Below are 15,118 nucleotides of genomic sequence, written 5' to 3'. Positions count from 1 at the left end.
GCACGAACCCGTGTCCCCTGCATCGGCAGGCGGACTCTCAACCACTGCGCCACCAGGGAAGCCCCTGTGTATACTTTTGAAGAATAATGTAGCAAATCATATTCTCACCCCGCAGAAACCACAGCTACCAACATTATTCATATTTCCTTTCAGTCCTTTTCTGTTAGGTATCTTTTTTTATCTCATTAGTAATAAGTGCAAACACACTCATTTTTATTTCAAAGGAAACGAAACATTACAGATAAAGCTAAGGCCTTGTTCCACTAACTCCCCCTCCAGCTCCCTTCCCCTCTCCTGTAAGAGTAACCGAAATCACATTTAGTGCTCCCAACATTTTGTGAGATAGGCTTTATTCGTGAAAGGCATTAAAAACAGGCTGGAGAAATGCTGAACCAGTGCCAAAATCTTTGTATATTGAAAAAAAAAGTCTAATTTTTTTTTTCCAATACAAGAGATTCAGAAAACCTGGATCAAATCAAGCTGTCTTCTGAACGTACACTTATTTTCCTTTTGATTCACTCACCAAGCTTCTATCTCTTGCCCACCTGCCACGTGCTACAGCAGTGAGCAGTTCACACCTGCCCGCAGGTAGCTTACATTCCATGGGTGGAACAGACAAGGTACCAGTGGAATGAGCAGCGCCTGTGGATGGTGCTGAGTGAAAGGCAGATAATAAAATCGGGGACAGTGATTGGGCTTGCCAGGGCGAGGAGGGGTTGTCACAATTTCAGACACACTGGTCGGGAAGGCCTCAGGGAGAGGGGAGGTAATACCTGACCTTATTTTCCAAGTCAAACACTAGAGTACACAGACACATCTGTTTACAAAGAGGCACAAATGACAAGAAGGCAGTGAACATGTTTTATATGAAGGCCTAATAATGGGGGTGGGGGGTAACTTAAGTTAACTTGGGAGGGTCCTCAGACACTTGAGATGTGTGATCATGGTCAGAAGTCGTGGGCTCATCCCGACCACAGCTTCTGACCACAGAGCCAAGTGCCTGTGAGCCTCTCTTTGGTCCTTGCCACCTCTGGCCAGCCCTGAACTTGACTGACTCCCAGGTACACCTGATTCCTTGGTGGTGGTTTCTAGCAGCAGCCTCCTTGCCCCCTGGTCCTTGGAGTGATGGCCTCTTGGCCATTGCTTTGCTGCCAGAGTCTCTTCAAGTGGAGCCGCCCATGTTCATTAACATCCCCACTCTCTCCCTAGATCATCTCTGAAGGTGGTGAAGGCAGCAGCCCAGGTCTTGAATACGTTATGGCAATATCGGGACCTCCGGAGCATCTATAAAAAGGTAACTTACAAGAATAGCTCTGGCATACTTAGCATTCGTGAGAGCACACGCTCGTAATCATTTATTGTAATGAAATGTCATTATCCACTTTGAGAGGTTTCTTTTCCTCTTTTAACTCCACAGGATGGGTGGAATCAGAACCATTTTATTACACCTGTGTCAACATTAGAGCGAGACCGATTCAAATCACATCCTTCGTTGTCTACCACCAACCAACAGATGTCACCTGTCATTCAGTCAGGTCAGTGGGTAAACTCCCCTTCTTGGTGAGAGCATTTGTGTGACAGAACATTGTTTCCCATTCAGAGATCGAACGTACGCTGATTAAGCCTGTCACCTCCAAACACTGAGGAAAGGAGAGTTTGCTCTTCAGGCTGAAGGCCTCCTTTGGGAATTACATGGTATTGTATACAGCAGACCCACTCTCCTCCTTCTGCTTTAAAAGTTTATGTAAGTTTACACCAACTATGGCGCATAAAAGTATCCCGGGGTCCTCAATAGCATCTGTTCCCCCTAAGATTCTGCTTCACTAGGTTTGCAAAGGGGCCTGGGAACCTGCACTTAATAAGCTGGCCCAGTGATGCGGATACAGGAGAGTGGACGAACACACTTTGAGAACCACTAGGTTGTGCCTGAAAATGGCTGCCCTTGCCTGCCTGCAGGCCCTAAATCTGAAATCTCTTCAAAGTGATTTTTTTCGTTTTCTTGGTGAAAACTCTTAGAAAGAATCCCTTAGACGCGGGCTTTAGACCCATAGCCTGGGAGAGCCGTGATCTCCACCTGCGCCTTACTCCTCAGCAGTTAAAGCTTCATCCCCTGGCTGCCTTCCAGACCCCCAGCATCCATGGCTAATGGGAGCAGGCCCTGCAGGTGGCTTTACAGGAATTCCCTGTGATTTGTAAGTTGGGAATCTTGACAACCACACTACCTACCTATTGGTGGTGTTTAATTTGGTAGAAAGAATGTATTGAGGCTCAGACTGGGTTTTGTCGGGGGGGGTTGTTTTTTGGGGGTTTTTTTTTTTGCATGTAAGAACAGAATATTACTACCAAGTCGATTCAGTCCTGTAAATTTAATTCTTAACTAAATGAAACAGGAAAAGTAATAAATATCTTTTTCTATTCGGCTTTAAATCTCCCATTCTGACATATAAATATTACCTGTTGTATTCAACTGTGCTCCTGCTGGCAGTCTTATTTCTCATGTGGACAAATGTGACCAAAAAGACTAATATATGACTGGTGGTTCTTGTCACATAATTGGACGTCTCCGCTTGTACCAGGAATTTTTAAAAATTATCTCTGCCTACTGCATATGGTGTATATTTATGTCTTAGTTTTTAAATTATTAGTTGTTTTCTTGAAAGAGACCTCTGCTTGGTTTTTGGTACATCTTGCTGGGTTCCCAGGTGTAGCCTGAGGCTGTCTTGCTTTATAAAAATGCTCAGGATTCTTTAGAGACTCAGGAAGAGGGGTGCCCGGAGAAGCAAGAGAGTTTGCTGTTTAACGAAAGGCATGTGTACAGGCAAAAGAATAATTTCAGACAAATCAGGACATAGTCACTAAGCAATGAACTCGTTTTGAGGACCTCTTAAATATACACACTGGACAGTGCTGACAGGCCCCGTCCAAGTTCCTAGGTCCCTCTCTGGATTCCATTTGAAGGTAGGATCTGATTCACACTTGTTTCTCCATTTATTCTGAGGACTGATCATCCACCCCTCAGCACTAGCACGGCATCTGCTTACGGGCACATCTCATATCTTGCTGATGTAATTATGGGAGGTGGGTGGCGATGGCCTCTGTCCTCCTACCTTGTAGAAAGTAGGCAGGATGAGAAGCACATAGACACTGCCCATGCATGCTCACTGTGTGTCAGTGAAGTGACTTTCTAGGGAAAATATTTTGATGTCAGTCTTCCTCTGAAAGCATCCGTGCACACAAAACCACTGGTAGCAGGGCCCGGGGCCTGCCGCTTTGAAGTGGATCCAGTGAATAAGTGACCACTCTTAATTACAAGATACTTCATTGCAAGCAAGATGTTTTTTTAATGAGAAAAAGAAGATGTTTTCCTTCTGTGCAAAAATGTCCCAGCAGGACACCCATGGGTAGACACGTTATTATGAAATGTTTGGCTCCAGCTGGGATAAAAAAGCTGGGCCTTGGTGAGGCCTGGGCTTCTCAGCACCATGAGCTTGATGAGCAGGGCTTACGGAGTTTATAAATTTCCCTGACAGCTGATCACCATAAAAAGAATTATAAATTTTATGGGCTGGGCACTCTTATTCAGACACATTTAGAGATGCAGATATTTCTGAAATCATCAGAAATCAAAACATGCCGTAAAACATCTACTTACTGAAGAGCTATACATAACGGATAATAGATGGGTGTGTTACGAGTAAGTGAACTGAGATCATAAAGCAGCAAATGGAACTCTTGCATGACTGGGAAGTTACCATCACTCGGTTTCGAAGGCCCGAGACCCACCGTGTCAGTGGGGGAGCCGCATGGTCCCTGCAACCACGTGCTGTGGCTCTCTAGCAAGCTTGGGGGTTGACAGTGCTGATCCTCACAGTGGCCGGCCTGCAGGTCACCTCCAGAGACCCAGGGCTGGCTGCCCTACGACTCACAGCACCTCTAAGAGCTGACTTTAGTGCCAGCCACGTGCACTTCTAATTACTGACCTTTGTTTTTCCAGAGGGGACTTTCTAGAGACACTGACAGCCTGATTTCTCTTTCTTCTCTCTCTCTCCCTCCTCCTCTTGCCTCTCCCTTCAGTCGGCAGTACCTCTTCCTCACCAGCACTGTTAGGAATCAGAGACCCTCGCTCTGAATACGATAGGACCCAGCCACCTATGCAGTATTACGGTAGCCAAGGGGATGCCACACATAGAGGCCTGTACCCTGGTAAGACGCCAGTCGGGTGTGTGATAGAGTATCTCGAAAAGCCGCGTGTCCCCAGGCACTTGGCCGGTGGCCTGGGAGGTAACCTCTGCCTGCAATGAGATGGTCCCCCAGCAGCAAACCATGGTCCAGTCTCTGCATCTCCTGCTTCAGGGCCTTTTCCACTTGTTTTAAGTAAAAACAAGTGAGGGTAGTGGTCTGGTGACCGCACATAAAATGAGCACTGTATCCAAACGAGAAAGCGTTTCCGACTCCCCTGCAGCGCAGGCCCTTTGTCCTGCCCCCCTCCCCCCTCCCCTGTGTGTTCCAGAACCCTGAGCTCTGTGACACTTGGCAGGCCCACATCTCCTGGACTGACTCATAAATTCAAACCTGCGGATGGAGATTAATTCCATTTACATTTTTGTGGAGAAGAGTTTGAATGAATAACAAAATATATAACGGGATTCTCCTCAGAGTGATTATTTTTTAAGAATAACAAAAATGATGTTGCCCAGTATTAATATTTTTATGTCCTATTCAGAAAGCCCTGCATATAATTTACTTAAAGAAGGCCAACCTGAAGGGTTACCAAGGTTTCCTATTGTCTCCATTCTCAACTATGTTGCAAATTAGTACTCTACAGGTTTCAAATGAAGCAGTGTGAGCTACCAAAAAGTGGGGGGGAAACCCTCCTTTCTCAACAACAACAAAAAAAAACTGTTTCTTAAAAAGAAAGAAATAAAAACTGGTGGCAATTTAACAACTGCTGGGGGAGCAGTCTCAGTTGTGCTGTTGTCTTTAAGATTGTGATTTCACAGGACTGTTTACTAATCAACTACTGTTACTATGGCAATTAATAGCTCAGAAAATTGCAGATGCTACATTTCAAACACCAAGCTCTTTGCAGAGGAAATGCACATACCAACTGAAGTGCATTGTTGCTTCAGGTTTGCGGCAGCCTGCTTTATTTTAAAGATCGCCTCCTTAGCATGCACGCCCTTCTGTATCTTCTTTGCTTGCTTCAATAAACTAATTTGCCTCAAATATGTTTCATTTTCCTCATTAAAAAAAAAATAAAAATCTTTGCTAGCCTTAACAGTACTTGAAGGGTACCCAATGACATCATTGGGAGTCTACTGTGGACTCATGAAGACAGCTATCTGATTACCAGGTTCTTTTTGTTTTGAAACATACTTAAATATGGTGGACACAAGGATGTGCCCCCAGGTGGCCGGCCTGTTAGAACACACCTGTGCCTGCTCCTTCCAGGACCTGGGATTTTGAATCAACGCTGTTCTGAGGGCATGGAGCTTGTTCCACTGTGTTTCCCTACCCCCTCATCTGACCCAGTTCTCTAGCTCAGAGCCCTGGAAAAGCCGTGTTCCTTGGCACAGGGAGCGAGTCTGCTCTTCAGAGCCAGCCAGGGAAATCTTCACAGGTGGGAAGAGCTCAACCAGAGGTTGAGAAGGAGAGCTCAACCCGAGGTTGAGAAGGAACCCTTTTTGGATGAGCTATGCATTGGCATTGCTTTTTGGTGAAACACACAGCCTCTCTTTGCCGTATTCATTAGCCCCTAAGAACCCTGGGTAAGCAGCAAGCAGGCTTGATCCAGGGCACCCAGGCTGCTGACTGGTCCGGGGCTGTGCTGGCACCGGGGAAGGCAGGGCCTGTCGGGGACGCCACCAGCCCTAGAGCAGGGAGTCCACACAACCTAATGGGACAGAGTAATGAGCACTAGTTTTAATTTCGTAAAATATTTTCTTACAGGCTCCAGCAAACCTTCACCAATTTACATCAGTTCCTATTCCTCACCAGCAAGAGAACAAAATAGACGGCTACAGGTGAATTTGCAATATCATTTTTACAGAAGGCCGATTAGCAGGGATCAACACAGTAAGGGGTCCGCGCCGGTTGACTTACCTGAGCTGGGCCCACCCGGCAGGGGCCGAGGAGCTTTCCCGGGGGAATCTCTGCTCCTCGGAAGCTCATCCGTGGTTTAAGCAAATCACTTCCACAATAGCCTTATGTCCTTGCATATCCGAATTGGTACCACCATGCCACTGATGGCAACCAGCTGAGAAGTCTTTAACTCCTATTCTTTGCCCAACAGTTTCTTTTCCCCACTCTTATTTTTTTTTTCCTGTTAATCTTTAAAATCTCTTCCATCCTGTGGGTGCGGAAAGGTTGGTAAGCACACTTCATTCTCTCTTCTCATTGTTCTTTTTTGTACGTACACCTCTTTCTCCATCTTCATGACTCCCTCGCATCCAAGCCTCCGTGGTTTGAAAACACCTGAGTCCACAGCCAGATCTCTATTAGGCTCAGAGGTCAGAGTGGACCCAGCCCTGCAGGGGTGAATTCCACTCTCTATCACAATAGGGACTAGTGATTGTAACGTTCAATCTCTGCGTTCATGAGGGGCCTTGAAGTTCATTTTGGTCCTTCCTGATGCCATGTCCACCTGGGCCATCTGATCTCTCCTCTTACCTTCCATTAACACATGAGCAACTGGGGGTTTCCCAAACAAGCCTGTATCCTGCTCTGCAGAAAAGGATGCTCTTAGACCTCCCTTCACGTCATCTTTTCTCTGTAGATGGAAGAAGAAGAACCTCTCAAGTTACTCATAATCTTCTTTAGCCAGGAGAAATAGCCTCAGAATCGTAACTCTAATTAAAAAGCAAGTTTAGCTCTGAAATCCTTATAATATTAGAATGCGTTTAGTTCCAGAACGTGGTGTTGATACCTATGTGATAAATACGTTACATCTTACTAAGGGGGGGATTTGGGCATGATCGGGGGAAAGACAGACATTAGAATCATTACAGTTTTTCTCCAAACATGTTTGAAGAAATTAATGTGAGGTCAGAGATAAGACAACACAAAAGAAAATGAGGGCAGGGGTGGATGAAGCCCACCTGTGTTTCACCTTGCTTCCTTACAGATGGAGTTATTATTAGCCCCAGCTTGGGGAAGTCTTTTCCTTTAGAATTGTATGCGCTCACGTATCTCTTCTAATTTTGCTACTCTCCTGCCCAGAGACTGCCTTATTCCTTTAAAAGCACAGCCAGCAGGGTTTCCAAAGTGTGACTGTTCACCAAACTACATATTTCTTTTTCTTTTTTATAAACATCTTTACATGTTTCTTTTAAAACTGAGGGATGGACTCAATCTTCATCTCTGAGGTAAATGTTTTAAAAGATGGTTGTGCAATTACACAACAATCCAAAGCCCAAAAATCCAACCTTTAACTAATGTGCTAATGGTTTCCCTGTGTCAAAGCAAAAATCAAGTCTATCCTTTCATTGGGCACGCCCAGGTCACAGGCTCCTCCACAGCAGAGCACGGAACTCGGCCTCTAGTAAGGAGGGAGGTGTCTTGGGTTCTCCCAAGGCGCTGACTTCTAGAGGCCATAGGAAAGGACTTGAGCAAACTGCCGGCCTGCCTGTAAACATAGTGTAAAATCCCTACGGTCCACTAGTGAACATACGGTATGCACCAAAAACAACTTTCAACCATAAATTCACAAACACTGAAAATTGCTTTAAAAATATGAAGCAGGAAGCCCACGTTAATTTTCCCTAAACATGTACTTCCAAAAATTGCCTTGATTTATTTGCTTTTTCATTTTGTCAACAGCATCAACAGCTGTATTATAGTCAAGATGACTCCAACAGAAAGAACTTTGATGCATACAGATTGTATTTGCAGTCTCCTCATAGCTATGAAGATCCTTATTTTGATGACCGAGTTCACTTTCCAGCTTCTACTGATTATTCAACACAGTATGGACTGAAATCGACCACAAATTATGTAGACTTTTATTCCACTAAACGACCTTCTTACAGATCAGAACAGTACCCAGGGTCCCCAGACTCGTGGGTGTAGCATCAATGCTTGGGAGAGGAACTCTTTCTTTCTAACCTTGTTTGGATTGAGATGAGAAGTCCGTCTTGCTGATTTGCTGATGAAATGTGAAAGTGACATGGAAGGAATGAGTGAAGAGAATTTTTTTTTCTTTTTTGAGGAATTATCAGGGAAGTGAGGCAACCTTTGGGAGGGAGGACTTTCTAAGCTCTACTTAGGCATTAGATCTAATTACCTGTAGATTCTATAGTCTGGTGAAGGTGTGGGCGATGTGATGAGAGGTTTGTGAAATGGGTGAAATGAGATGGGGGATGTGTAGGTCAAATCAAATTAAAGATGATTTTTTTAATGTGAATAAGTTATGTTCTGATAGTTTGTACAGAAAAAAAATAATAAAATGGATGCCCTTCATGTTTTATTGCTATTACTAAATGTCAAGATTGTATGCTATTGTGTCTTGTAAATTTCTTTTGTTGGTGTAAATATGGAAATGCCACATTGGTTGAGTGCCATCATTTGTAACGCAGTGTGTCATTTGAAAAGAGATTTGAAGAAACTGACAGCTTAAAAAACAAACGGGAAACCCAAGGAATCGTTAGCAGTTAAAAACAAACTACAACATCCTTTGTTTTCAAAATGAATAGTGTACCTTTGAAGCACAAAGTGCAGTCTGGTATAGCAGCGCCATGCCCATTCCCTTGCCTCTTTCATAGGACACTTCACTGCCATTTTCTATGCACATGAAAGAAAAATAAATGTGGAAATTTCATCCTTGGAAATTTGTTCCCTGTTCTTTTTTTTTTTTTTTCTGTGTATGACACGGAAAAGCAGATTGATAAATGCGAATCTCATTGCATCATGTAGGAAACGGCTTAAATATATCGAACTATTTTGGACTTTTCCTAGTTCTGTACAGTTAATACACTTTGTGAGATGGACTATACCAAAGAATGAAGCTGTGAACTTTCCTCCTCTTTACCTATCTTAGTGTTTTTATTTCTTGGGTTCTGTTTTGAATCTAATGCCCATTACCGTTTTATCATGTTTTTTTTCCAGACTGCTGTATATTTAACACCACTTTTCAACGAAGAGAAATTACATCTGGCAGCCTGGCCCTAACTAAATTGACAGACTCCTTTGGGCATCACTTTAAGAACTCCATAACTACATAAGAACAGTGGTCGGGCATTTATTGGTTGGCACCAACGTAATAGACCAAAACAAATTCTAAATTATTTTGCTAAGTGATTCCATGAGACAGAATAATTCCTGGCTTAGAGACAGGGTGGGGAGGCCCCAACCTGCATGGCAGGCGGGGGTCTTAATGCCAAACTGCATCACTTCTGAGCTTTTCTCCATCCTTGGAGACGACAAGGGCATCAGCCCCGGGAGGCCCAAAGTCTGAGGCCTTCCCAAGTCTGGGGTTTCCACCCTGCATCTTACATGGGACACAACCCATATGGCAAGTCAAACCCAGAGGTGTTGACTCAGCTCAGTATATCCTGCGTATATGACACAAACCCTAGACGAAAACGTGTGTGCTTATATTTGTGAGTGCACAGAAAGAGTCCCAAGGGAAAAGTGCTTTCCCTCGCTGAGTGGACTGCGACCCAAGGTTAGGCTCCAAAGTGAAATGGAAGTACAAGTATAAGCAGGAAGATTCCCGAAGGCTGCCAATGGGGAGCCTTCCTGACATGCAGGCTCTCTGAAATGACACTTGAGCCAGTTCCCACAGACTGCCCAGCTGCCTCCGCCTCACGTGCCCTGGGAACAGCCCTCTTTAGACAGCAGAGGCTGCCAGACTCCCCCCAAGGAACTGGCATCAGGACTTTGGAGATGTCTGGTATCCGTTTGAGTTTTGAATCACTGACTTCCCTGAACCTGATTGATTTTTGTGCATCTGGGTTAAAGGCCCTCCCCCAGGGAGTCAGGAATACAAGGGAATCTGCAGCCGGCCTGAACTAATTGAGAGTGACTGTTGCTTTTAGGGACCTCATTAGCCTTTGGGGTAACTTAGCGGACCCAGGTTCCCCATCTGACAGAGCATTTCAAAAACTGACCCAAATTTAGATTGCAGAGAACTCACTTGGGCCTCCAGCCAGACCTTGTAATGGGACCAGAAAGAAGCCTGTGGGTGACGACTGGGCAGAAAATCAGATGCCCTCTCAGGCTCCTCCCTTATAACCAGAGAAAAGAACCTGCAGACGGAGCCTGAAAGACACAGAACTGCATGATGGATCAAAGAGCTGAGCCCACTCCCACTCCAAGGCATAGGCATGAAACTCTACTAAAACAAAGTTGACTTTCTGCTGCTGCCCGGAAACGTGACCCAGTAGAACGCAGAATTCAGCTCTCGTGAAGAGGGCTGTGCTTCCACTCAGCCAGGATCGGCGTACTTCCACCCAATCCTGGAGAGTCAAGGCTGAACTGAGCCGATGTTGGTCAGCTAGACCAGGTTGCACCCTGACCGCACATCAGAACCACCTGGGAAGCTTTCATAGATAGGAGGGTCCCACCCTGACCCATGGAAACCCCAGGAGGTGGGGTCCAGGCATCAGTGTTCTTGAGAAGCTCCCTGGCTGATGGCAATGTGCGGTCAAGGTGAGAGGCCACTTGGCCTGCGTGCCATTCCCTCCCCTCACCACCTTCCTGCCCTGTGACCTGAAAGTTTAGTGGTTGGAGTTTGGGGTGTGAAGTTTGCCTGGAAGAGAGTGATAAAGATTTGGAGTAGTAAAATTGAGATCTTAAATTTAGAATGTCAGAAGTGAGGTTTTTCTTCTTGGCCAGAGTATATATCTTTTGCCCATGCATACTTTTTAAAAAGTTATGAAAGCCCAAGGGTGTTCCATGGGTGTCAGAAGTGATGACTTCAGACTTCCCTGGTGGTGCAGTGGTTAAGAATCCACCTGCCCGTGCAGGGGACATGGGTTCGATCCCAGGTCTGGGAAGATCCCACATGCCGTGGAGCAGCTAAGCCCACAAACCACAACTACTGAGCCCTCACACCACAACTCCTGAAGCCTGCGTGCCTAGAGCCCATGCTCCGCAACAAGAGAAGCCACCACGATGAGAAGCCCACGCACTGCAACGAAGAGCAGCCCCTCTCTCCGCAACTAGAGAAAGCCCGCGCGCAACAACAAAGACCAAACTCAGCCGAAAATAAATAAATAAGTAAGTAAGTAAGTAAGTATTTAAAAAAAAGAAATGATGACCTCACATAACACTTCCAGTCATCAATCCCTGGCCAGTGTTTGGTTGTCCAACGTGATTGCTGATTCTTGCAGTGAAATACCACTAGTTCACTTTATCTAGCACTAACGATGTGCTACTAGTATCACAGACATCATTTAACCCTCACAGCAAATGTATGGAACCTGTACTAATAGCCCATTTTATGGATCCTGAAGCTAACTTGGAGGGTAACTTGCGAAAGGTGACATAATGAGTGGCAAAGGCAAGGTTAGCACCACAGTCTACCTTAACTACAATGCCAGTGTTTTTAAAATTCAGCAATCTGAGTTTTCAACCGAATTATTTTCCTGAAAATTTCTCATCGGTCTTAAATTTGCCGAAGGGAAATTTATCACAAAGGATAAAGGAAAAACTATCATCACTTGCCATAAATAAAAGGCAACCATAAAACGTTTGAGGGGCTGAATTTATCTAAAAAAAAAAAAAAGAGGCAACCATAAAAATGAACATTTAACTATTAAACATACAAATATCCATGTACCACCAAAATTCATTGTCTACCACCACTGGTGTTACATGAACCTCATTTCTGGAAATGTGGGTCCTGATCATATATGATGATTTAGGTTGGGCTGAGAACTCCCCTTAAAAGAACCTTGTCTATGAACACAGGCCTGTTAAAATCTGCCACTGGGCAACCCTGTCATTCTGGAGTCTCAGTAATACCTTTGGAGGAACATGTATCTAAATCCACGGGATGGTGGTTTTATTTCCATGATCAAACCAGATTATAAGGAAAAACTGTTTGCAAATTTGGCCATTGCTGCTCACTTAGATTTTTGAAAATTTTTTATAACAGCATTATTCATAATAGCCAAAAACTGGAAACAGCCCAAATCTCCAATAGGAGAATAGATAAATAAATTGGGGTACACTCATAATGGAATACTAGTCAGCAATAAAAAAGAATGAACCACAGATACTCATAATAACATGGGTGAATCTCAAAAACATGCTCAAAAGAAACCAGACACAAAAGACTATACATACCGAATGATTCTATTTTAAAAAGAGGCAAAAATCATCTATGTTGATAGAAATCAGATCCATTGTTGCCTACTGAGTACCAATACCTACAGGGGTATTGACTAGAGCACTTTAGGAGATGATGGAAAGGCTCTATATCTTGCTTGGGGTGGCTCTTACACAGATGTATACATTTAGGAAAACTCATCAAAATGTAGACATAAGATCTTACATTTCATCACATGTAAAATTTATTCCAATTAAAAAAATTAACACTTCAAAAATCATGAAAGAAATGAGTGATGACATTGTCTGAGACTTAAGTTTTATAACCTAGAATCAAAGTTATTCTTCCTAGTCTCCCGAGTTGAGAAAAATCCAATTTATAAATTTCAAACTTTATAAAACATCTACTTACAGTGGTTCTCACACAAAAGATTTCAGCACAAAATTCTTTGCAGTTATATACACCAGTCTGCTTAAAAGCTGACAGCTTACTAAAGTTAAACAGAATTCCAGAAAATTGATATTTGAAAAGCACTGTATGGGAGAGTCCTTTTGAATGAGCCTATGACTGGACAGATTTACGTATGTGTTGACAAGAAAGTAAGTTGAAAAGTAAAACTCGGGCTTATGTTTAAACATGTTGCCAAGAGAGAGAAGTGCGTCACCCCTTTTATCTAATGATCCAAAGAGATGTGTAAACAAACACCTCACCCACCTTGGTGCTACCCAAGCTGAGGGAAAGGAGTGTGGGAAGGGAGCCCTTTCAGCAAAGTACCAGAGAGGTATTAGCACAAAAACAGGTCAGTGAAATCAGAGGTAGAGCAGCTAATAGGATTTTTTTTTTTAACTCTACAAATGCAGGGTGGATTGAATTCAAAGAGGATCTTGCTATAGGTCAAGGAAATCCTTGCTGGAGAGGAAGCAAACAGTCTTAATTAGTGTGCAACTGGCGAGGGGGGTTGAAGAACAAAGGACGCAAAGCATGTTGGGGGATTCCATAGAGAGCTTCCATTCTGATAGGGAGCTGCCCTCTTCTGACCTATCCAGGGGCTGGACCTCAGAGACCATGTGCGGCCATGAGCTGCCACCCATACAGAAAAACTCAGCTGGTGCTTGTCCATTCGGCCCCGCTCCAGGAGATCCTGCCTTTTGCCTCCGGCCTTACTCACCCTTATGATAGAAGTTTGCTGTTATTCATCGGTGTGGTGGCTTGACTTGGCTTGCGGTCTTTATGAATGCACTTACTCAGGACAATCTTTCAAGGCTGCAGACACAAAAAGGAAATTATTAGCAACCAAATTATGACTTGAATTGTATCTGTTTTAGTGCTTTTCCCTGTTTTTTATGTCAGCAGCTTCACTAGAAGCAGCTGGCCTGTCCCCTGAGTGGCTATTTGTACCCATTGCTATTGCCTAATTCTAACTTGAAATCACCAAAAAGCATTTTGTGCTGTCATAATCATTTGCATGAGCTATAACAAGCTCTTTCATTATAAAAGCCCCATCCAAAGGTTGGGGAAGTTTTGATAGACTTCATGACACAATGGGCTAATTCACCCTCCATTCATGCCCCAGTGATTCCAGAGCTGACCAGTGCATTATCTTGTAAAGTAAACACAGCTTCTGCTGGGTCAGAGGTGTAATTCTGAGATCAGTGGGAAAATATCCAATTCTTCCTTTAGAAAGCTCCTATAACTGTTCAGTTGCTTCCCCAAAGGCAACACCCCTGAAATTTGCCTTTATTTGCTGGTGATGGGATATAATGTGTTTGGCTCCAATGCCTTGATGAGCTGCCATCCACTGAGTACTAATGTAATAAAATGACTTCGGGGAGGTTGATGCCCTTCCAGGGTCTCTCTTCAGGGTTCTGCAGAGTCAGTTGCCGTCCCATCCCAATCCTAAGGAACTCTCTTTTCCTCTCAGGTGTGAGAATGAGTACAGGTGTGCCCAGCTTCCTGGGGCACTAGAGGAAAGGATTCAATCCAGATGGGCTCCAGGTTGGAGATGACCATAATAGGAGGGGATCTGGCAGCCATTACTGAAATGGTTGTGCAATGAGGAATGCATTTCAGGCCTCTACAGACTATTTTGTGAAGACAAGCCAGAAAGCACATTCTGTAGCTGAATGATTAAAATATTTACATATCCACCAACATCCCTGCAATCATGGCTGGCCTCAGTGACCAGAAATCTCCTTTTTGTCTCTAAACTGTGATCTAAAGATAATGGTGTGTTCACTTTGCAATAATCAGTTTGCAAATAATTAGGTGCTCCTTTTCTCACTTTTACTGCTTGTATCCTACTTCTGAATTGCTTCTTTGATAATTAACACTTCTGTGGAGAAAAGCTATCAGAGGAAAGGTGCGGTGATACTGAAACTCATCCAGCCTGTCACTATATAACATCTTAATTAGAGAAAAGCTGGCCTAACACCACCTGGAACTATTAATAATATTATCCGCTGAGGCCACATCACTGGGTTGTGGTAGTGACATATCATCACTGAGGAATTATATTTGGTTGATAATAACAAAATCCCCCAAAGTTGTGGCTTCAACAAGATGAGTTATAGAAGGCCTTGGATTTTTTTCTCCCTCACATACGGAAATCAACAAAGAAAGGCATACCAATGCTAGTATGGTGGTTCTACAATGTCCTCAGGGACCCAGGCTCCACCCTAATCTCTGGGTATGGCCCTCATCCTCATGGCTTCCAAGCTGGCTGCTGGAACTCCAGCCATCACATCCTCATTCTTCAATGAAGAGAAGCCCTCACTCCTCAACTCAATTGGCAGGAAATGTGGAACTGCCAACTGAGTTAGCCTCTTGAAAGAGCTTTTCTAGACTCCA

The 15,118-nt window shown here is 44.0% G+C and overlaps 1 protein-coding gene across 16 annotated transcripts in view; it reads left to right on the top strand.

The window, feature by feature from the left end:
* Nucleotides 1-8,825, top strand: part of PKP4 (plakophilin 4) — a 252,775-nt gene extending 243,950 nt beyond the window's left edge. For 13 of the 16 annotated variants that reach the window (XM_033860144.2, XM_033860143.2, XM_073807691.1 and 10 more), the window contains 5 exons: nt 1,210-1,294; nt 1,418-1,535; nt 4,075-4,203; nt 5,950-6,023; nt 7,819-8,825. In XM_033860144.2, coding sequence (XP_033716035.1) covers nt 1,210-1,294; nt 1,418-1,535; nt 4,075-4,203; nt 5,950-6,023; nt 7,819-8,067 — 655 coding nt within the window. In that variant the 3' untranslated portion in view covers nt 8,068-8,825. The remainder of the gene's footprint in view (nt 1-1,209; nt 1,295-1,417; nt 1,536-4,074; nt 4,204-5,949; nt 6,024-7,818) is intronic. The other 3 variants (XM_033860153.2, XM_073807687.1, XM_073807688.1) reach the window with 2 other exon arrangements.
* Nucleotides 8,826-15,118: the final 6,293 nt, after the last annotated feature.

This window comes from Tursiops truncatus, chromosome 7 (assembly GCF_011762595.2).
Source record: "Tursiops truncatus isolate mTurTru1 chromosome 7, mTurTru1.mat.Y, whole genome shotgun sequence".
NCBI classification, from domain to species: domain Eukaryota; kingdom Metazoa; phylum Chordata; class Mammalia; order Artiodactyla; family Delphinidae; genus Tursiops; species Tursiops truncatus.
Note: the sequence above shows the minus strand (reverse complement) of the source record. Positions and strands in the feature narration are given on the sequence as shown.